At 45.9% G+C, this 24,156-nt stretch overlaps 1 protein-coding gene across 2 annotated transcripts in view; it reads right to left on the bottom strand.

The window, feature by feature from the left end:
* Nucleotides 1–24,156, bottom strand: part of lars1b (leucyl-tRNA synthetase 1b) — a 54,487-nt gene that overhangs the window by 27,382 nt on the left and 2,949 nt on the right. For both annotated transcript variants that reach the window (XM_078411291.1, XM_078411290.1), the window contains exons 3-16: nt 22,541–22,628; nt 20,924–21,004; nt 20,235–20,369; nt 19,325–19,486; nt 18,318–18,430; nt 16,426–16,489; nt 10,812–10,879; nt 9,644–9,869; nt 9,117–9,204; nt 8,905–8,981; nt 7,812–7,865; nt 5,811–5,951; nt 4,109–4,186; nt 793–878 (exon numbers count right to left, since the gene is read on the bottom strand). In XM_078411291.1, the coding sequence (XP_078267417.1) occupies nt 793–878; nt 4,109–4,186; nt 5,811–5,951; nt 7,812–7,865; nt 8,905–8,981; nt 9,117–9,204; nt 9,644–9,869; nt 10,812–10,879; nt 16,426–16,489; nt 18,318–18,430; nt 19,325–19,486; nt 20,235–20,369; nt 20,924–21,004; nt 22,541–22,628 (1,461 nt within the window). The remainder of the gene's footprint in view (nt 1–792; nt 879–4,108; nt 4,187–5,810; nt 5,952–7,811; nt 7,866–8,904; nt 8,982–9,116; nt 9,205–9,643; nt 9,870–10,811; nt 10,880–16,425; nt 16,490–18,317; nt 18,431–19,324; nt 19,487–20,234; nt 20,370–20,923; nt 21,005–22,540; nt 22,629–24,156) is intronic.

The following is a 24,156-nucleotide window of genomic DNA, read 5'->3' as shown; positions in this document are numbered from 1 at the left end:
GTCCTCAAGCCCTGCCAAGATCCTCGTAAATCTCTGCACTCTTCCCAGCTTAATGACATCCTTCCTCTTGCAGGGTGACCAAAGCTGGACACAAAACTACAAGTTCAGCCTCGCCAATGTCCTGTACAACTATAACATAATATTCCAACTTCTATATTCAATTCATGACTGATGGTCATAAGTGATAGGAGCAGAATTAGGCCATTCGGCCCATCAAGTCTACTCTGACATTCAATCACGGCTGATCTATCTCTCCCTCTCAACCCCATTCTCCTGCCTTCTCCCCATAACCTCTGACACCCATACTAATCAAGAATCTATCTATCTCTGCCTTAAATATATCCACTGATGGCCTCCACAGCCTTCTGTGGCAAAGAATTCGAGAGATTCACCACCCTCTGACTACAGAAATTCCCCCTCAAAAACTTCTTTAATTCCGAGGCTGTGACCTGCTATGGTGTTGCAATTAGAAATACAATAAATGATACCTTCCCATTTTGATCTAAAAGCAAAATGAACAGTATGACTCTCTCATTTCTGGTCAACTTGATCAACTCATCTGCCCAACAGAGAGCATAAAATCGTAGTATTGTTTGGGGACAAAGTAACCTCCTGGGAATGCTGCCTGAAGAGCCGCTAGAAGAGGGCACTGCTAATTGTCGGGTTAAATCCAGCTCGGCTCTTCTGTCCACGTTCTCCAGATATCCCAACATGGAATGGGCACTTCATTAGTTGTCAAAGGTCATCGCTGAAATGGGATGGAACGTGGAGAGTTGAAAATGTTTAACTCACCACTGATCACACAAAGCTACAACACACTCATCAGCAGATCTTGATATAATTTGCTTCTCGGGTTCCATGTAGATCATAGCTTCTCCCTAGGAGAGTTATTAGAAATATGCCTTTAGTCAAGAAAACAAATGGATTGTTGCCATGATTTATACTTGGGTCACAATGCCGACAACTTACATGGGGGAGAGCGGGAGAGAGGAGGGGTGAGGGGGGAAAGAGACACACAGAGGCGGAGAGGGACAAAGAGAGAGAGGGGGAGAGGCAGAGAGGGGGGGAGAGAGAGAGAGACAGGGAGAGAAGACACACAGCGGGAGAGAGGAGGTGAGAGGGGGAAGAGACACACAGAGGCGGAGAGGGACAGAGGGAAAGAGGCAGAGAGAGGAACAGAGGGAGAGAGAGAGAGGGGGAAAGGCAGAGAGGGGGAGAGAGAGAGAGAGAGACAGGGGGAGAGACACATAGCGGGAGAGAGGCAGATAGAGGAACAGAGGGAGAGAGGATGAGAGGCAGAGGGACAAGGGACAGAGGGGGAGAAGGGGAGGGGCAGGGGAGAGGGGGAGGGGCAGGGGGAGAAAGGATGGGGCAGGGGAGAGGGGCAGGGGAGAGGGGAGGGGCAGGGGAGAGGGGGAGAAGGGGAGGGGCAGGGGAGAGGGGAAGCAGCGGAGAGGGGGAGGGGAAGAAGGGGAGAGGGGCAGGGGAGAGGGGGAGAAGGGGAGGGGCAGGGGAGAGGGGGAGGGGCAGGGGAGAGGGGGAGAAGGGGGGAGAGGGGGAGAGGAAGGTATTGACAGATGGGAAGAAGGAATCGAGAGATCAAGGGACTGTGCAAGGAGCTGAGGTAGAAGATCAGCCAAGAACCGACTGATGGTTTTACAGGCGAGAAAGCACAGCAGCTTAAAAGTACGACTCTTTTTTAAATGATGTTCTTATGCATTATAATGTTAGTCCACTCCTCTCTGCTTTCATCTCCTGTACCCAAGGCTCTCTGGTCTTCATGATGCCTTCCACCAATATTACTGCAGACAGCAAGTGGCCATGACCAACTTGTCATTCTATGCAGTAGACACAAAAAGCTGGAGTAACAGCGGGACAGGCAGCATCTCTGGAGAGAAGGAATGGGTGATATCTCGGACAAAAGAAGGGTTTCAACCTGAAACGTCACCCACTCCTTCTCTCCAGAGATGCTGCCTGTCCCGCTGAGTTACTCCAGCTTTTTAGACAATAGACAATAGGTGCAGGAGGAGGCCATTCGGCCCTTCGAGCCAGCACCGCCATTCAATGTGATCATGGCTGATCATTCTCAATCAGTACCCTGTTCCTGCCTTCTCCCCATACCCCCTGACTCCTCTATCCGTAAGAGCTCTATCTAGCTCTCTCTTGAATGTATTCAGAGAATTGGCCTCCACTGCCTTCTGAGGCAGAGAATTCCACAGATTCACAACTCTCTGACTAAAAAGGTTTTTCCTCATCTCTGTTCTAAATGGCCTACCCCTTATTCTTAAACTGTGGCCCCTGGTTCTGGACTCCCCCAACATTGGGAACATGTTTCTTGCCTCTAACATGTCCAACCCCTTAATAATCTTATACGTTTCGATAAGATCCCCTCTCATCCTTCTAAATTCCAGTGTATACAAACCTAGTCGCTCCAGTCTTTCAACATATGACAGTCCCGCCATTCCGGGAATTAACCTAGTAAACCTTCGCTGCACGCCCTCAATGGCAAGAATATCCTTCCTCAAATTTGGAGACCAAAACTGCACACAGTACTCCAGGTGCTGTCTCACAAGGGCCCTGTACAACTGCAGAAGGACCTCTTTGCTCCTATGCTCAACTCCTCTTGTTATGAAGGCCAACATTCCATTGGCTTTCTTCACTGCCTGCTGTACCTGCATGCTTCCTTTCAGTGACTGATGCACTAAGACACCCAGATCACATTGTACGTCCCCTTTTCCTAACTTGACATCATTCAAATAATAATCTGCCTTCCTATTCTTACCACCAAAGTGGATAACCTCACACTTATCTACATTAAACTGCATCTGCCATGCATCCGCCCACTCACACAACCTGTCCAAGTCACCCTGCAACCTCATAGCATCTTCCTCACAGTTCACACTGCCACCTAGCTTTGTATCATCGGCAAATTTGCTAATGGTACTTTTAATCCCTTCATCCAAGTCATTGATGTATATTGTAAATAGCTGCGGTCCCAACACCGAGCCTTGCGGTACCCCACTAGTCACTGCCTGCCATTCTGAAAGGGACCCATTTATCCCCACTCATTGCTTTCTGTCTGTTAACCAACTTTCTATCCATGTCAGTACCCTACCTCCAATACCATGTGCTCTAATTTTGCCCACCAATCTCCTATGTGGGACTTTGTCGAAGGCTTTCTGAAAGTCGAGGTACACCACATCCACCGGCTCTCCCCTGTCAATTTTCCTAGTTACATCCTCAAAAAATTCCAGTAGATTAGTCAAGCACGATTTCCCCTTCGTAAATCCATGCTGACTCGGAACGATCCTGTTACTGCGATCCAAATGCTCCGCAATTTCGTCTTTTATAATTGACTCCAGCATCTTCCCCACCACTGATGTCAGACTAACTGGTCTATAATTTCCCATTTTCTCTCTCCCTCCTTTCTTGAAAAGTGGGATAACATTAGCTATCCTCCAATCCACAGAAATCTATAGAACATTGGAAAATAATCACTAATGCGTCCACAATTTCTAGAGCCACCTCCTTAAGCACCCTGGGATGCAGACCATCAGGCCCTGGGAATTTATCAGCCTTCAGTCCCATTAGTCTACCCAAAACTTTTTCCTGCCTAATGTGGATTTCCTCCAGTTCCTCTGTCACCCTAGGATCTTTGGCCACTAGAACATCTGGGAGATTGTGTGTATCCTCCTCAGTGAAGACAGATCCAAAGTACCGGTTCAACTCGTCTGCCATTTCCTTGTTCCCCATAATAAATTCCCCTGCTTCTGTCTTCAAGGGACCCACATTTGCCTTGACAATTTTTTTCCTCTTCACATACCTAAAAAAGTTTTTACTATCCTCCTTTATATTATTGGCTAGTTTACCCTCGTACCTCATCTTTTCTCCCCGTATTGCCTTTTTGTGTCTATCTTCGGTTTAAAGCAGCATCTGCAGTACCTCCCTACACACTTGGTATTCCATGCAAACGTACACAGAGGAACATCACCCATGCAGGAAGTAGCTGGCACCCTGAATGTTAAATCTCACATCCAGACGCCCGGCAACATTTCTAAACTGTGTCGTTTTTTAAATCTGTGGATGAATAAAATAAAAGCCCACTTACACTGTTTATCATTTTCTGTTGAATTAGCTTCTTGACTTCGTGAACCTTCTGGCCTTTGAACCCCTCCACCAGCATGACCTACATCAGTCAGAAAAAAGGTTTGAGCATATTGAACCAGTCGTTAGCTTGGCCTAAATGGCAATAGGTTTGCCAGAAAGTCAGTATGATCAAGGGTTTTTTGAGAGCTTGATCTGAAATGAAAACAGTTACCAATTTACAGAGAATAATTGTATATGTACTTAATATTGGTTACACAAATTTACCATAGAAACATAGAAAATAGCTGCAGGAGGAGGCCATTCAGCCCTTCGAGCCAGCACCACCATTCATTGTGATCATGGCTGATCATCCACAATCAGTAACCCGTGCCTGCCTTCTCCCCATATCCCTTGATTCCACTAGCCCCTAGAGCTCTATCTAATTCTCTTTTAAACCATCCAGTGAATTGGCCTCCACTGCCCTCTGTGGCAGAGAATTCCACAAATTCACAACTCTCTGGGTGAAAAAGTTTCGTCTTACCTCAGTTTTAAATGGCCTCCCCTTTATTCTTAGACTGTGGCCCCTGGTTCTGGAGACTGTGACCCCTGGTTCTGGACTGATGGAAATAGACACAGCAGCATACCTTCCCTAAAACCTACTTGACAAATAATTCTGAGGCTGACCACAGGCAGGCACAGAGGGCGCCACAGTGGTGCAGCGAGCAGCATACAGTACGTTGTCAGACCCAGGTTCCATGCTAACTACGAGTGCTGTCTGTGCGGAGTTTGTACGTTCTCCCTGTGACCTGCGTGGGTTTTTTCCCCACACTCCAAAGACGTGCAAGTTTGTAGGTTAATAGGCTCGGTATAAGCGTAAATTGTCACTGGTGTATGTAGGATATGATATGTGTGCTCATTGGTTGGTGGAGCTGTTTCCCTGCTGTTTATCATGTTTCCCATGACGTGGCTTTGCACGATCAATGCATGTCAGATCAGACCGCGGCCTGTAGGGGGAACCACCGAGCGGCCCATGTCATTGGGGCTCGGCGACCGCGGCCTGTAGAGGGAGCCACCGAGCGGCCCCTGTCATTGGGGCCCGGCCACCGCTGCCTGTAGGGGGAGCCACCGAGCTGGCCCCTGCTTGTCCCCCGAAGACCTGCGAGCGTAAGGATGGAGCCGGCGAGGACGACAGACCGGGCAAGGAGAGGGGACCGGAGTCTGGCCCACTGCGCCCTTGATGTCGGCTCCCACCCCCCGGGGAACAAAGGTGGACGGAGCGAGGAGAGGAGAGGAGAGGGACGTGGGCTCACTGGTCGATCCACACGGCCAAGGAAGGTGACGGCTGGAGGCTCAGCAGCAGCCTGGGGCTCGCCTGGATCGGGCACCGCTCACAACAACTGGAGCACAGACTGGACTTGGAAAATGGATCCACAGCATGGTTTTTCTTGTATGCGGGACCAGCGGACTATTTCTGTACACTTGCTAATGGAGGATGTGCTTAGGTATGGCAATACTCTACTGGACTGTTTGTAAGAAAATAATTTCACTGTGAATTTGCACCTCGCACATGTGACATTGAAGGCACCATTGAACCACTGTACCGGTACATCAATAAGTAAAATGAATCACAGACTGAAGTCTGAAGCTGTGAAAGTAATTTGGCCCATCATATCCATGTGACAAATATGTAACTTTTACTACAAAAGTACGAATATATTACTCACCCCTTCATAAAAGCCTTTCAAGTAGACTCTCTCTTTGGCTTCTGCAAGCTTCTCCCTGTCATTCTGACTCTGAATCTTCAACTCATCGCACACAGTCGGTGCGGAGAGGTTTCCATAGCCCGGGATTTCAATGATAGGAATCTACCAAACACAGAGCACAGCACAGAAACTTTAATACATTGCGTATCGCAGGAGGTTCGACCAGCCCCGACCTGGGGTCTGATCGCCCGGCGAGGGGGAGCTGAGATCCCCTCAATGCAGGAGCTTGATCGCCCCAACGCGGAGGGGGCCTGACCACCGGCCACGGGAGCCAAGATCGCCCCGCCAACGGCAGGCTCGAGACCCCTGACCGCGGGAGAACAAAGAAGGGAAGAGTTTAACTTTTTTTTCCCTTCCATCACAGTGAGGAATGTGGAGGAGTCACTGTGGTGGATGTTCATGTTAAATGTATTGCGTGTTATGTTGCTTTTTATTGTTATGACTGTAGGACAAATGGAATTCCTCGTATGTTGCAAAACACACTTGGCTAATAAAGTATGATTATGATTATGATCTCTTCACCCTTATGGTAATAACAAATAACCCATAGATCCATGAGCTCAAAGCTCATGAGTGCCACATAGAAAATTGGTGCAGGAGGAGACCATTCGGCCCTTCGAGCCAGCACTGTCATTCATTGTGATCATGGCTGATCGTCCCCAATCAACCTGGTGACAGGCTCGGTTACAGCACCATGCCAACACTGGGTGAAACTCGTTGCACATCCAATAAACTGATTTTCAGGCTGACTTTAGCAGTTACTAGACCAAGTGGACCCGTTGGGCCCAAACCTCTCCTGCATTGGTGCAGCACTCTGTTCCTCCCCCACTCCCCCCTCTGCCCCCAAAGGAATGGACAACAGGAATCACAACTGCACAATTAAGCTCTGCAGGTCTGCCATCAAAATAGACCAAAGATAGACACAAAAAGCTGGAGTAACTCAGCGGGACAGGCAGCATCTCTGGAGAGAAGGAATGGGTGACGTTTCGGGTCAAGACCCTTCTTCAGACTCTGTTATAGACCATGTTGGAGCTACAGGCTGGATTAAGCAAGGGATCGCTGGATGAGCACCTGGGAGGAGTTGGCTGCGCCGAACGGCTGCGGCTCTCTGGCAGTCTGTTTGTCTTTTTTTCTTTTTTTTGTTTGTGTCGGTGTTGGGATGGTTCAGTGCCCGGTGCGGCTCGGCCGCGGGACGTTTCAGTGCCCGGTGCGGCTCGGCCGCGGGACGTTTCGGTGCCCGGTGCGGCTCGGCCGCTGGACTTAACATCGCCTTCCGGGGGCTGTGCGTGTCGTTTGCCCCGGTAGGGGTCGGCTGCCTGTCCGTGGGTGCGGGGGGAAGAGAGGGGAAGTTTTGTTGCCTCCATCACAGTGAGGGGGTGTTTGGAGTCACTGTGATGGATGTTTGTGTTGGGGTCGGGTGTCCTGTGTTCTTTTCTTTTTTGCTGTGTTTTGTGTGACTGCTGAAATTTCGTTCGGTGTAAAAAGCCGAGTGACAATAAAGTGTTGTTATGTTATGTTATGTTATGTTATGAGGTTTGGGAATATTTGTTCCAAACGAGCAGGTACAGGTCCACCACCGATATTCCAGCACCCTCGGTTCCAGAGCCTTGCTGGGCCAACAGAGGACACGGCCTTGAGGCGCCGAGATACCGGGCTGCAAAGTCGGCTATGGGAACGGATCTGCCGGTTCCGGCCCGGCCGCAGTTCCAGAGCCCGGCTGCAGGGGGCAGGGTCAATCCGCTAATTGGCACGGATGTCCCGATGAGGTTGAGATTAGGAGGGGATTTTGTTCAGGTTAAAAGAGGGATCAGACCACCAGTTGCCAGAAAATTGGTGGAGGAACTGCAATAGATAATCTACATCAATAGTAAATGAATAAAGGCAGGCTTAGTTTGCATCTTAACTGGGTGTAAATGCAAGTAAGTTAGATTTGCTAATACTGTTCCGTGTAAGTGCACTCACTGGCTCGAAGGGTAGGACCATTTCATCAGTAATTCCATACTTCTCCCTCAGTGCCTGAAGAAACAAACAAATACTTTAATTTGTTTTTCAAAATTTGGTGTACAATGATGCCAGTATTGTAGATGTAATTTTAAGGACTTGACAATATTGTTAAGACTTTTAAAAAGATGTTGCCTCATCTCATCGGCCATTTAATTGTCTGCCCATGCTTAGGATGTGGCAAAGACTCCAAGATTCACTTTGCTGCTCAGCATCGTATGGCCCATGCTGTACTGTCAGTTTCAGGCCCAGTTGCTGTGGATCAGTGAACCAGGGATGATTCCAAGCCTGGTGATAATGGTCGAGAAAGCTTTCTGCTAATAATGTGACACTGAATTTGAAAGACCACATTTAAAACATAATAATACTTAACAGACATTTGGACAGGTACACAGATAGGAAAAGTTTAGAAGGATATGGACCAAATGAGGGGAAATGGGACTAGTTTGGATGGGGCACATTGGTCATCATGGACGAGTGGGGCCGAAGGGCCTGTTTCCGTGCTGTACGACTGTGTCAGCAACATCTGCAGCATGGGGTCAGCCTCTGGGCTGAACTCTCATTTCTTCGTGACTGGCTGTGTCCAAAATCCCCAACCTCGTGAAGACTCAACAGCAATTCAGTGTTGAGACCCAGCCTGTGAATGGGGCAAAAGGGATTCTGGATGCAATATTCGGTGCTATTTCCCACTTGAGAATGACTCCAAACGGCAGTAAAACAAATGTAAATAGCGAGACCAACTGCAGCCAATGCTGCAACAAAAGCTTTTCCCTGTACCTCAGTACACGTGACTATAAACTAAATTATAACTAATGAAGCACAAGTACTCTACACTGAAATGCAACAATTCTCAACATCCTTAAAGCTGGCCGTAAGAAGACACAAAATATTCACTTGAAATCTTGTGTCCTTTTGAACCTTTGCATGTGTACAGTGCCGCACGTACCAGGGCTGACACAGTCCCAATGGAACTGCAATCAAGCAAGCAATTCAAAGACTTCAGCGTTGAAGGATGGTTGATCAATAATAAAAGGAAAGGCAAATGGCAATGTACCTTCTTATTCTTGAGGTCTCGGAGAGCTGCAATGTCATCGGGAGCATCGGAGGGAACGCTGGTGACTATGCCCGAGCCTGGTGAGGGAATAAAAATATCACCGGGGAAAAAGGCAACAACTTTCAATGGACCTGTTCTTGAAATTTGAAGTGTGTCCAAACGTGAACCTGTTTGGTAAACTAGCTACAGGTATAGAAACGTGGAATAAATACCTTTATCTTCTTTGATGGTGAGCATAGGGAGAGCATAAATAACGTTGTAGGATGTCAAGGGAGCACTCAATGACACACCAAGGATATCCTGCAGAGAAATTAAAAATCATTTTATAACTTAAATAATTATATAAAAACAGGCCCTTCAGCCCACCAAGTCCACGCTGACCATCAACCACCTGAACACTTTAGTTTTGGTGATATGGTGTGGAACCAGGCCTTTTGGCCCACAGAGTCCATGCCAACCAGTGATCACCCATACCCTACTGTTATCCCACACACACGGGGGACGATTTACAGAGGCCAATTAACCTACAAACCTGCACGTCTTTGGAGTGTGGGAGGAAACGGGAGCTCCTGGAGAAAACCCACGCAGTCACGGGGAGAACGTGCAAACTCCGTACAGACAGCACCCGCAGTCAGGATCAATCCCGGATTGAATCCACGATTTAACGTCTAAGAGCATCCAGAAGGTGATATTTGATGGAGAAGTCTGCACAAACCACCAAAGTTTAGGAAGCATTTACCTTTCCAATGAGCTTCATCATCAAAGGCACCATCCCGTTCTCTCTGGTGTACCCCTGGAACGACATATTTTTTGCTGCCCGCTGAGTACTAATGAATATGTCTCCATTCACTACCTCAAAGGCAATATACTTCATGTCGGGGCGAACCCAACAATTAGTTTGTCCAAACATAGTCTCGGGCCTCAGAGTAGCCGCCACCAGGAAGATGTTTCGACCTTTCAGGCCACTGAAAAATAGAAAGTCAGATGGCTTACCTAAGGTGGATCACAATTAATATTTTTGTTGCCACATATAAAGCTGAACTTAATGTTCTATTCTTTTGTCTACAGCTTCAGATTTTTAATTAATTTCATGTAATGGCAATAAAAAACACGATAGACACAAAAAACTGGAGTAACTAAGCAGGACAGGCAGCATCTCTGGAGAGGAAGAATGGGTGACGTTTCGGGTTGAGATCCTTCTTCAGTCTGAAGAAACGTCACCCATTCCTTCTCTTCAGGGATGCTGCCTGTCCCGCTGAGTTACTCCAGCTTTCTGTGTCTATCTACGGTTTTATCCCAATAAAAAACACTATTGTATTTACAACATCCATTGAGGTATCCAATGCCTCTTTAGTGCTTCATAAATGTATTCAATACTAGAGGCATGATTTCACACTCTAAGCCCATGATGGAGAAAGTGAGTTCAACAAAGAATTATCTTCAGGAAGAATACTTTTTTAAAATTCATGGCCATAGGGTGCAAATGAAGTCTGGCACAACCTGCTGAAATGTTCACTGAAGTGTTCTGACAAAGAGCGTCAAATTAACTTGCTGGAGTTTAGAAGCATGAGGGGGGACCTCATTGAAACTTACCGGATAGTGAAAGGCCTGGATAGAGTGGATGTGGAGAGGATGTTTCCACTAGTGGGAGAGTCTGGAACTAGAGGGTACAGCCTCAGAATAAAAGGACATACCTTTAGAAAGGAGATGAGGAGAAATCTCTTTAGTCAGAGGGCGGTGAATCTGTAGAATTCATAAGGGTTATGGGGAGAAGGCAGGAGAATTGGTGTTGAGAGGGAAAGATAGATCAGCCATGATTGAAAGGCAGAGTAGACTTGATGGGCTTAATGGTCTCCTATGCTTTATGAACTTGTGAACAATGGCAGACACACCAGTGGAACCTGTACCTTAGTTTTATTGGGTACGGCTCAAGCATCTTCATTTTGATTAAAGTATATTCCTGAGGTCCCACACCCTAGAATAAAATCACACAATAAATGCATTAGAAAGAAACCCCAGTGATACTCAACTCTTTACTCTATTGCTTGACTGATTAAAGATACAGCATGAAAACAGACCCTTCACTTCAAGTCTGCACTGACCATTGATCACCCATTCATACTTGTCAACTTCCCTACATCGGTGAGACCAAGCGCAGGCTCAGTGATCGTTTCACTCAACACCTTTGTTCAGTCCGCCTATACCAACCTGATCTCCCGGTGGCTCTGCACTTCAACTCCCCCTCCCATTCCCAGTCTGACCTTTCTGCCCAGTGCAAATTGGAGGAACAGCACCTCATATTTCTCTTGGGCAGTTTACACCCCAGCGATATGAACATTGACTTCTCCCACTTCAGGTATTCCCTGCTTCCCCTCTCTATCCCCTCCCCCTTCCCAGTTCTCCCACTAGTCTTCCTGTCTCCTACTACATCCTATCTTTGTCCCGCCCCCTCCCCTGACATCAGTCTGAAGAAGGGTCTCGACCCGAAATGTCACCCATTCCTTCTCTCCCAAGATGCTACCTGACCCGCTGAGTTACTCCAGCATTTTGTGCTACCATCCGCTCATACTAGTTCACCTGTACCCTATTGCAGATATTGGACTTTGTCTATGGTATGCTAAGAACTACATTCTGTACTTGTTAATCTCCTCTTTGCTCTACCTAATGTACTTGAGTCTGTTGTGATTGTATGTGTGTATAGTATTTGCTGATCTGTTTGGATAGCACGCAGAATAAAAATTATCAAGTGTACCTTGGTACAGATGACAATAATAAACCAAGACCTATCTGTTATCAATTTGCAGAGGCCAGTTAATCTCAAAATCAGCATGTCTTTGGAATTTCGGAGGCAACCGTAGCACTGAGGAAACCCAGGCGGCCACAAGGAGAAGGTGCAAACTCCACACAGACCACACCCGTGATCAGGTATCACAAAATGCTGGAGTAACTCAGCAGGTCAGGCAGCATCCAGGAGAGATCTCCTGAGATGCTGCCTGATCTGCTGAGTTACTCCAGCATTTTGGCATTTTGTGATACCTTCGATTTGTACCAGCATCTGCAGTTATTTTCCTACACCTGTGGTCAGGATCGAACCTGGTGCAGTGAGGCTGCAATTCTACCAGCTGTGCCACCATACTATCCAAGTGATTGTGTCCTTGTAATAATGGGTAGGAGGTATACACACATAATTTCAACGCCCATTCAAAGTTAAAAGCCTGCACTGTGGCGGCACAGTGGCGCAGCGGTAGAGTTGCTGCCGTACAGCGCTTGCAGCGCTGGAGACCCGGGTTCGATCCTGACTACGGGTGCTGTCTGTACATAGTTTGTACGTTCTCCCCGTGACTGCGTGGGTTGTTTCCGAGATTTTCGGTTTCCTCCCACATTCCAAAGACGTGCGGGTTTGTAGGTAAATTGGCTTGGTGTAAGTGTACATTGCCCACAGTATGTGTAGGGTAGTGTTAGTGTGCAGGGGTCGCTGGTCGGTGCAGACTCGGCAGGCTGAAGGGCCTGTTTCTGTGCTGTATCTCTAAACTAAACCAGCAAGACTTTCAAGAAGATAATGGAGAGTTCATGATTGATGACAAAATTCTCCACCTAAGCAATTGTTCTGAAGAAGATTAAGGAGCCTCAGCCACACAAGTAATAAACTGGCCAATATATTTCAAAGACTGGTTATGGAATCATCATAATTTACTTACAGCTGCAAGCAATGCACAATGAGGTTTTACAAAGCAAAAGGTGACTTTCAAAAGAAACTGTTTTTATGTTCTAAAACTATTCAATGATTGATTATTGTTGAAGGACAACTTTGTGACTCTGGCCAGCTCGAGAGTCATTCTGACCGCTTCACACGCTGAATGATGGCCAGCGATTCTAAAGGTCAATCAGCCAATTATCATTTAAAATAACTTATTTCATGGTTTAAATACATATTTGGCATTTGTATCAGACACCTTGTTTGCCCAGTTCTGAAGCTTTGAAGTATATACCCAGTGTAAACATGTTGACTCGCAGTTTAACAAATAACCATTGTTTACTGTTGAATAAATACCGAGCCGGTTATAGCTGATGGCATGTAATCCTGCTTCTCTCTGTAGATGAAGGAAGCATGTGATAGCGCATGACGTATTCAGTAAAGGAAACTGGACCAGTGACAAGGACGTTCTCCTGTAATCTGTAGTATAAGAAAATAACTGCAGATGCTGGTACAAATCGATTTATTCACAAAATGCTGGAGTAACTCAGCAGGTCAGGCAGCATCTCGGGAGAGAAGGAATGGGTGACGTTTCGGGTCGAGACCCTTCTTCAGACTGATGTCGGGGGTGGGACAAAGGAAGGATATAGGTGGAGACAGGAAGATAGAGGGAGATCTGGGAAGGAGGAGGGGAAGGGAGGGACAGAGGAGCTATCTGAAGTTGGAGAAGTCAACGTTCATACCACCGGGCCGCAAACTGATACCAGGATTACATGAGAGCACACGGGTGTGGCATTCTGATAAAGGCTTAAAAGGATAACGGTATCTCTTTCCACAGGTGCAACCTAGCCTGCTGTGTATTTCCAGAAAGTTTATTATTGTGTTGGAAGGAACTGCAGATGCTGGTTTACACCAAAGATAGACACAAAGTGCTGGAGTAACTCAGTGGGACAGGCAGCATCTCTGGAGAAAAGGAATGGATGACTTTTTCGGTCGAGCCCCTTCTTCAGAGTCTGAAGAAGGGTCTTCACCCGAAACGTCACCTATTCTTTCTCTCCACAGATGCTGCCTGACCCGCTAAGTTTATCCAGCACTTTGTGTCATGTTTATTTTTTTCTTGGATTTTGGAGATGGTGATGTTGATATTTACAATAGTGGCATTTAAAAGGCTTTTGAAGAGGATTTTAGATAGGCACATGGATATGCAGAGAATGGAGGGATATGGGTCACGGTAGGCAGAGGCGATTAGTTTACTTGCATCATGCTAGGTGCAGACATTGTGGATGGAACGGCCTTTTCCTGCTCTGTACAGTCCTGTTTTCTGCTACTGTTCCAATGTGAAAGATAAACACCAGCAACTGGAATAGCAACAGTTCCCACAATATTCCGCCCTTTCTCCGTTGAAGCTAATTGCAACACATGTAAACATAGCACAAAAAGTAAGGGAATTTGTGTTTGGTAGATTATTTCTTTGTTGTAATAATGCTTCTTGGCAATAAATCTTATACCGTTGGAAAGCCTGTTTATTTCCCTTTTAAATGGTGCCACATTTGTAAGGAACATGCATTTGTGGGATGAGCAGCAGAGCTGAGTATATGGGTTGCGCCCATGAAAAATTTGCCAAATCTTCTCTGCCAATGCCAAACAGCTTATTCTGCTGTTGCTATTGACTCTTGTTTTGAGCTTCTGGTACCCCCAGGTGCTGACAATCAGGTGCCTGATAGGCACCTGATTGGCAGCATCTGTGAGCATGGGCCCTGCTACAGTGGTCAGTAGGTGTCTGCTCCAAGAATCGGCATGCCACGTTTGACTGATCTGGATAGGGCCCGTGCGATAGGGCAACTTCAAGCTGGTGTTCCGCAAAACCAAGTTGCGGCATTATTTGGAGTGAGCCCTAGTACCATCTCCAAAGTGAAGGCCAAGTTCCATATAACGGGGGATGTCAGAGACAGGCCGCGAAGTGGGCGTCCCAAGAAGACGACACCCGAAGAAGACTGTTTCCTCACCCTGTCAGCACTTAGGAACCGTAGGCTGTCTTCTACAGATTTGCAGTCAAGGTTTGCAGGACGATATGGCCGACGGCTCTCTACCCAGACAATTCGGAACAGACTGCACGCAGCCGATCTCCGGTCTCATAGGGCTGCCAGGAGGCCTGCCATGACTGCCCTTCACCGTCAGGCCCGTTTGCGCTGGTGTCGGCAACACGTGCACTGGAACCTGAACATGTGGAGGAACGTTATGTTCAGCGATGAGTCCAGATTCTGCCTACGGCAGTTGGATCATAGGGTCAAAGTGTGGAGAAGACGCGGAGAACGCTATGCTGATTGCTGCACCGATAGAGTAACATCTTTTGGTGGAGGCAGTGTGATGGTGTGGGGCGGCATCTCCCTCACTGGAAAAACGAGGCTTGTCATCATTGGAGGCAATCTCAATGCAGAGAGATATCGAGATGAGATTCTGCAACCAGTGGCAATCCCATATCTCCACAGTCTGGGACCAAACTCTATCCTCCAAGATGACAATGCTCGCCCCCACAGAGCAGGGTTTCTCAGAGACTACCTCCAGAATTTGGGAGTGGAGAGGATGGAATGGCCTGCCAGCAGTCCTGACCTCAACCCCATTGAACACTTGTGGGATCAGCTTGGGCGTGCTGTTCGTGCCAGAGTGACCAACACAACCACATTGGCTGACTTGCGACAAATGCTGGTTGAAGAATGGGATGCCATCCCACAACAGTGTGTGACCAGGCTGGTGACCAGCATGAGGAGGAGGTGCCAGGCTGTTGTGGCTGTGTATGGTTCTTCCACACGCTACTGAGGCTCCTGTTTATTAAATGAATAAATTGTTAAATTGCAAATATGTCTTGTTTCTTCAGACTTCAATCATCCAATCCACCAAACAACACCGAACAAGAATCAATGGCAGAATAAGCTGTTTGGCATTGGCAGAGAAGATTTGGCAATGGGCGCAACCCACATACTCAGCTCTGCTGCTCATCCCACAAATGCATGTTCCTTACAAATGTGGCACCATTTAAAAGGGAAATAAACAGGCTTTCCAACGGTATAAGATTTATTGCCAAGAAGCATTGTTACAACAAAGAAATAATCTACCAAACACAAATTTCCTTACTTTTTGTGCTATGTTTTTTAGGTTGAGTCTGTCTGTAGAACACAAGTGATATTTTCTAAATGACAGAACGATTGATCTTAAAACAAAATTTCTCCGATCATGAACTTTAAATGGAAACAATAAAATAGAAAATGTCAGAAGAATGAATCTCCATGCAATACACAAACAGTTAATTCAGCAAAACATAATACATCTTTATATACGGCATAAATAAGCACTCTGAAGTTCCCTACCAAAAGCAAAGGGTCCTAATATGCGATCATTTAAAATCTAATTTACAAGTAGGACTAGTTTTCATTCCCTTGCAACCTGCATGTGTGCACTCTTTTTCAAAAAAGAGATGATTGTGATCAAATATAATTAAATTTAAAATGTGTATTAATCTAAAAATGGACCTTCCAAACTAGTCCTCACAATTTGTCACAGATTGGCTTGCAATTTAGAGAGATTCAGGTACAACGAAAATAAATAAGAATTAGTAAATTGCATATATTTTTCAGCTTTTGAACAAAAATAAGTTTATGATGATTTGTAATCGGATAACATCCTCTACTTCATTGTTTCCATTGAAAGTTTATGATGGGAGGGAATCTGATGAAGATCAACATTCTGGTCCTTTAGACAAGACCACTGGTGTACCACAGACAACTTGCACCTTTGTGTGTTGCTGTTAGCGCTGGCCAGCTACATCTCACCTCTCCAGTCTGCCGGTCGTGATCCATGCAGGGCTGCCCATCCTTTGGAGAATAAATAGTGTATCTGAAAAAGATGACTTCAGAATTTATTTCCATTCACAACATCACAACTATGAAGGTTATGGTTTTCACAGGTATTTGCCCCAGAATGTTTTTCACCAACATTTCAAAAGCACGATACAAAAGGGAGAAGAATAAAACAAAAAAAGACACACAGTGCTGGAGTAACTCAGCGGGTCAGGCAGCACCTGTGGAGAACATGGATAGGTGACGTTTCACAGAGTGCTGGAGTAACTCAGTGGGTCAGGCAGCACCTGTGGAGAACATGAATAGGTGACGTTTCACAGAGTGCTGGAGTAACAGTGGGTCAGGCAGCACCTGTGGAGAACATGAATAGGTGACGTTTCGGGTCGGGACCCTGATTCATATTTTAAACTGATGGCCTCATGGAATGGCAGCATTTGATACAGTATCACAATACTAATCAATGCAGATCTGCTACCAGAGGCTCAAGAGATGATGCAGCAATACTCAATAAACAGATGATAGACACAAAAAGATGCAGTAGCTCAGTAGGACAGGCAGCATCTCAGGGTGGAAGGAGTGGATGAAGGGTGAAGGGGGAATAAGTAGAGTTGCTTGGAGTTTGCTTCGTAGCTTCTTGCAACTCTCAACAGATCAGAAAATGAAATTCAGACACTACAAGCAAAAGGGAAATAAAAAAAGATTTGAAACAATTAAACAAAGAGAGATAGACATGAAATGTTATTAAAACTTTAAGGCAAGACCAGAGGTCGTGTAGTCCAAACTATGTACTCCTTATCTAAACAATTGCAGTGAAAGGTACTAGTAAAAGGATCGCAGTCCCAAATTTAAATTGGAAGTATTACAATACAGCTATTATGGAAAGCTGCCTGGTCTGAATAGCAAACTAGTCACATTGCAGATAATGAAGTCTCCACATGAGATAAGGTAAATGATGGAGGGAGGGTTAGCTTTGGCAATTAAGAATAATATTATTTCAATGATGAGAGATAACAATAAGACTTTACAAGTAGAATTAGGAAAAAGAGGAGATAGGACTGGAGTGGAAGATAATTAACTGCTCTGAAGAAGTAATTTCGTCCAAAAAACTTGTTTTTTGGATGACAAATAAGGATATCTTGAATCTTGAAGTAAAATGAATGATAATGGAAATTAAACATGCATGTAGGAAATACAGATCGCTTTTGACGAAGGAATTTTTCCAAATTACATTTGGATAAGTAGATCGTCTTATGAAAATAGTGAAGGTTAGGCTATAAAAAAAACCCAGGAGATGTGATATTGTAGTCAATTTCTGATCAACAATCTCATCAGAACCAAGGATTTACAAATGAGATCTCCATTGAATAAGCCTAACATGGGACAGTCGCTGAGAACAATGAGGCAGATATGAAAGAAATTATTGGGAAATTCATGATTAAATAAAAAGAAACAACAATAAATGAAGGCGAGCAAGGTAAAAAAAGACAAATGAAAATGCTGGAAAGAATGTCCAGGTATCTCGGCCTCAGAAGGCCGTGACCTCTGTTGGACGGTCAAAACGGATCATACGGTAAGGCTGTGGAACCAATGTTGCCGGTAAATTGGTGGTGGGCCCGTATTATTTGTCCTCTGCCAGGCACAAGATTGCTGTGGAACAAATGGGTTCCATTTCATGGGGTGTGGACAGCACTTCAGGAAGAGAGATCATCCTGGTGAATCACATAACCATAGCTACTGACAAGACGTTAAACTAATCAGGAGGCAAAGAAGGGTTCAAGAGACGGGAAATGTAATAAATGGACAATGGGAGCATCGGTTAACGTTATTATCGGCTTTTTGATTAGCACCAACTGGGAAAGCCATACCTTTTTCCAAACTTGATCTTGTTCTTTTCTTTTAAAATGACAAATTGCCACTTGACAAATGAATCATAAAAAGGGTTGACGTCGGTGGTGATGAAGGATCGCCGCCAATCGACCTGTCAGTTCATAACATTTATCATTCAATTCCACGCCGCTGAAGTAAAATCAACAAACTTGAAACAGTGAAACCTTGTGAAGTTCTAATATTTAATTTGAGTAAGCTCCATTTGTCCACTGAACGTGAGCTGGAAAGACTGAACTCCTACATGCCAAACCACCGAGCATCCGGACCACAGGCCAACCTTTGTCAACCCAAGCCACTGGAAGACAAACGTGTAGGAAGGAACTGCAGATGCTGGTTTAAACCAAAGATAGACACAAAATGCTGGAGTAACTCAGCGGGCCAGGCAGCATCTCTGGAGAGAAGGAATGAGTGATGTTTCGGGTTGAGACCCTTCTTCTGCCTGTCCAGCTGAGTTACTCCAGCATTTTGTGTATGTCTTTGGTTTAAACCAGCATCTGCAGTTCCTTCATACACAGTAGAAACTCCAGCCCTGTTCAAAATTAACAAAACAAACTGCTGGGATCATTCAGCAGGTCTGTGATGCTGCCTGGCTTGCTGAGTGTTTCTAACAGTTTCAGGGTTATTTCAGCCTTCCAGTAACTGCAGGCTATTGAGGTCATTCACAAACACGTTGCCTGGTGCAGAGTGAGTTGGAGCACAGGGCAACCTTCAACCTTCCCATCTACAAAAGTGGAGAATCTATTACAATCTACGAAACAGATTGTTGAGCCTCCATCAGAAAATGCGTAGATTGTAAGCACACTGGCAGTGCGGCCGACAGCAGTATTTCATTCTCTTCTGATGGGCTGGAAGAGTCCTTTTCCAATCACTGATATTTGGATTAATATTTTGGAGCATCAGAATTGAATAAAAAAGACAAATGTTTAATTAATGATGGGGGAAGCAAATGTACATTGACAGTTAAGTTTATTTTTGGAAGACAGACCTTTAAGCCCATTCTCTTGAGATCCAGGATAGCCAACACTGGGAAGTAATCGAGCCAGTACTCAGCCTGTGCAAACTTCACAATCTCGTCATGGGTCAGGCCCAGGGACTCCATGATATTCCACTGGAACTTGCCATGGCCACTTTTGGCAGCAGCTTTACTCTGGAGAGCAGCAACAGGAGGAATTAAATGATCACTGATCAGCAACATCATCCAACAGAAAAGCAAATCGTAAAACATAACATGTTAAACACTGAATCTTCTGAAGGGGTTATTTTTGCCTGTTCTCAGTAGTAACATTGCAAAAATGCAGAGTTTATGTGGGGGTGGGTTACTGTGAATCGTTATCATTTGATCATGGCTGATACATTTTTCCTCCTCAACCCCATTCTCCGCCTTCTCTCTGTAATGTGCGTGTTCATTTTGGTGATCATGATTAGTCTGTCTGTTTCCAAATACACCTTTCTGAAGACCAAATTTTGGGATGGCCTTTACTTTGAGAAGATGGGTCTGATCAGCAAGTAACAGAGCAGTTGCTTGGTACATAGATTAAGAGACGAGTCTCAAACTGTGTTGAAGATTTTTATTTGGCTCATAGAAACATAAAAAATAGATGCAGGAGTAGGCCATTCGGCCCTTCGAGCCAGCACCGCCATTCAATGTGATCATGGCTGATCATCCAAAATCAGTACCCCGTTCCTGATTTTTCCCCATATCCCTTGATTCCTTTAGCCCGAAGAGCTACATTTAACTTTCATTTGAAAACATCCAGTGAATTGGCCTCCACTGCCTTCTGTGGCAGAGAATTCCACAGATTCACAACTCTCTGGGTGAAAAGGTTTTTTCTCACCTCAATCATCAGATCACGATGCAACATTTGCCAGCAGATTACACGTACAACATTGCCTACCTTCTTCCCCTTTGCCTTGTCTATAATGGTGACTTCTTGATTTTCTGAAGGCTTTTCTTCCTCCTCTTCCTCTTCTGGGAATTGAGGTGGGAAACCGTATAATTCCAGCTCTCTCTTCAGTTTGTCAGCACAAGCCTAGAAATGTTTTCACAAAGAGAAACACGGCTCATAAAATAAGTTGGATATCTCAACGATACTTACAATTCACAGCAAAATACTGTCATTCTCCTCTCCTCTCCATTTTTTTTTTTTTTTTTTTACATGACAAATTTGAAGGAGGTTTATTCTTCATTTTTGCTTCAGATTTTAAAAAGCTGTAATATTTTCACTGAAGTAACATGTACCTTCTGAAAATGAATGAGAAAACTGCTGGAACTGCAAAACAAAATCTGCGTAAAAGATCCACCAGAAACGTTGTGCCTGTTTTCTCTTCCCACAGATGCGGGCTGGCCTGTTGAGCATTTCCAGCATCTTCTGTTTTGTTATATGTACCCTTGGTTTTGGACCATCATGGGGCTTTGTGTTTATATTGTAATGTATTGTCTATCTGCTGACTGGTTAGCATGCAACAAAAAGCTTTTCACTGTACACGTGACAATAAACGGAACTGAACTGAATCTACCCAAACTACATAACCACAATGGAAGCTGATTGGAACAATAATGGCGGAACCTCAAAAGAATACCAACCTTGATGGGCATGCCGGTACAGTGCAGTCCAAAAGGAAACAGGCACCTTTTCCCCTTCAAACGTTGAAATCCGACAGAAAACTGGAAATAAAAGTATGGGAAGAAAAAATAGTGAATACATGAGATCATGTGAATACATGCTCCATATTTTCAATAGATTTAAATAGTTTATCTATTACACCTTAAAAATGGGGTGAAGATGATTCACTGCCCAGTTCTCAACAGTGTTTAGGGCAAGATCAATGAACTCTAGCATTGTTGGTGTAGCCAGATACCAAATGATTTTTTAAATTATTGTGAGGCACAAGGAACTAGTTTACAAAAAAGGCAGAGTGCTGAAGTAACTCAGCGGGTCAGGCAGCATCTGTGGAGAACATGGATAGGTGACGTTTCACAGTGTGCTGGAGTAACTCAGCGGGTCAGGCAGCATCTGTGGAGAACATGGATAGGTGACGTTTCACAGAGTGCTGGAGTAACTCAGTGGGTCAGGCAGCATCTGTGGAGAACATGGATAGGTGACGTTTCACAGAGTGCTGGAGTAACTCAGCGGGTCAGGCAGCATCTGTGAGAACATGGATAGGTGACGTTTCATAGAGTACTGGAGTAACTCAGCGGGTCAGGCAGCATCTCTGGAGAACCTAGATAGGTGACGTTTCACAGAGTGCTGGAGTAACTCGGGTCAGGCAGCATCTCTGGAGAACATGGATAGGTAACATTTCACAGTGCTGGAGTAACTCAGCGGGTCAGGCAGCATCTCTGGAGAACATGGATAGGAGAAGATTCGGGTAGCGACCCTTCTTCAGACTGATTGGAAATAACCCTTTCCACCTATATCCCTTCCTCGGGCTTCACATTTCACACCTCTTCTCAACTTATCTTAGTCTTTTGTCTTCTTCCCATTTCAGGCCATTGTCCACCCATCTGCCAATCCACCCCCCCCTTATGTGTATCCACCTATCACTTGCCAGGCTTTGACCCACCCCACCACTTTTCCAGGTTTCTCGCCCCCTACCACCATCAGTCTGAAGAAGGGTCCTGACCCAAAACGTCACCCATCCATGTTCTCCAGAGATGCTGCCTGACCCACTGATTTACTCCAGCACTCTGTGAAACGTCACCTATCCATGTTCTCCACAGATGCTGCCTGACCCACTGATTTACTCCAGCACTCTGTGAAACGTCACCTATCCATGTTCTCCACAGATGCTGCCTGACCCGCTGAGTCACTGCAGCACCCTATCGTATTTTTAATTGCTAGATTTTTGAATATTAAGTAAATGATGGCTTGTGGGATTAATAAAATAAATTAGTGCTGCTATTAAAGATTATCTGTGCCCTTACTCAAATGGCAGAATAGGCAGATGGAGCCTAATGGACTGTCTACTTCTGTTCCCTATGTTCTGTCATTTCAGATGAGCTCTCCTCAGTTTCTGCCATTGTGTATATCTTGGAGGCCAAGGCCAAGTGTTTCTTTCTGCATTGCAGCCACATGGCACAGTGAGGCACCTTCAAATCATTTATATCATGGAACACAGGACACAAAGACAAGGTTTGCAAAATGCATCGATTTTATATGGAATTACATATAAATCTGTGCAAGAGGCAAATAAATCGTACCTCACATTTGGACAAAGAGAAAGTGTGTCCCAGGTGGAGCCGTCCATTCATGTAGGGATATGGGAATGTGACAAAGTACTTTGGCATGCTGCAACAAAAACACACGATTAGAGTAAACAACCGTCAACATATTACCACACCGGGAACACACTGCAGCTGGGGTCTGTGGGGCCAGGGTGTGTGGGGTGGGGGTTTGTGGGGTGGGTGTGTGTGGGGCCAGGGTGTGTGGGGTGGGGGTGTGGGGTGTGTGGGGTGGGGGTGGGGGTGTGTGGGGTGGGGCCGGGGGTGTGTGGGGTGGGGGTGTGTGGGGTGGGGGTGTGTGGGGCGGGGGTGTGTGGGGCGGGGGTGTGTGGGGCGGGGGTGTGTGGGGCGGGGGTGTGTGGGGCGGGGGTGTGTGTGGCGGGGGTGTGTGGGGCGGGGGTGTGTGGGGCGGGGGTGTGTGGGGGTGTGTGGGGCGGGGGTGTGTGGGGCGGGGGTGTGGGTGTGTGGGGCCGGCGGTGATAGTGGAGAGGTCGGTGCGGCGGTCGATGATGGCGCCGACTGACGGGCGAGGACGGACACGTGGAAGTGAGGACGCCACTGCCAGGGGAAGGAACAAAGGGCCCGGTGTGGGGAGGGGGGGGGGGGGTGCCGTGAGGGACGGGGAGAACAAAACGCGGGGGGAAGTACTGTGTAACTTTGTAAGTGCCCTTTATAGATGACTATTTGCATATAGATTGCACATACCTTGGGTATGCAAGCATAGAATTTCACTGTCACCTGTGACAAAAAAGTATTAATTGGTATCAAAAAATGCTGGAGTAACTCAGCAGGTCAGGCAGCATCTCTAGAGAGAAGGAATGGGTGACGTTTCGGGTCGAGACAATAGACAATAGGTGAAGGAGGAGGCCCTTCGGCCCTTCGAGCCAGCACCGCCATTCAATGTGATCATGGCTGATCATTCTCAATCAGTACCCCCTTCCTGCCTTCTCCCCATATCCCCTGACTCCGCTATCCTTAAGAGCTCTATCTAGCTCTCTCTTGAATGCATTCAGAGAATTGAGAGACCTTTCTTCAGGGTCTGAAGAAAGGTCTCGACCTAAAACGTCACCCATTCCTTCTCTCCAGAGATGCTTCCTGACCTGCTGTGTTACTCCAGCATTTTGTGATACCTTCGATTTGTACCAGCATCTGCAGTTAATTTCCTACACAAAAAGTATTCCTTGATCCATTCATTTATTCATTCACAAGACGGACAGCATGGGGGCCGCCGCGAACTATGGGGGGCCCGGCACGGTGGGTGGCGGGACAAAGAAGGGATGAGTACTTTGTATTACTTTGCCAGTGCCTTTGTGGCAACTCTTGGGTGTACTCTGTGTGCAAGAACATTGCACCTAGCTAGGTACAAGTGACAATAAAGTATCATCATCAGCATAAGATGCAATGTCTGAAAAAATCAACATGCCTACAAATATTACATAATCAATTCCTGCAATCATAATTGAATTTACAAATCTCAGACGCCACAGGCTACCGGAGACACCTTTTGTTAAACTGAGTGGAGTATCATGGTCCAAGCTGCAACTTTACATCAATATCATGTTGAACTCACACACTTGTTTTCATAATGGCATGAT

Source organism: Rhinoraja longicauda, chromosome 14 (genome assembly GCF_053455715.1).
Source record: "Rhinoraja longicauda isolate Sanriku21f chromosome 14, sRhiLon1.1, whole genome shotgun sequence".
In the NCBI taxonomy this organism is placed as follows: domain Eukaryota; kingdom Metazoa; phylum Chordata; class Chondrichthyes; order Rajiformes; family Arhynchobatidae; genus Rhinoraja; species Rhinoraja longicauda.
The sequence above is the reverse complement of the archived record's forward strand: the minus strand, read 5'-3'. Positions and strand labels throughout refer to the sequence as shown.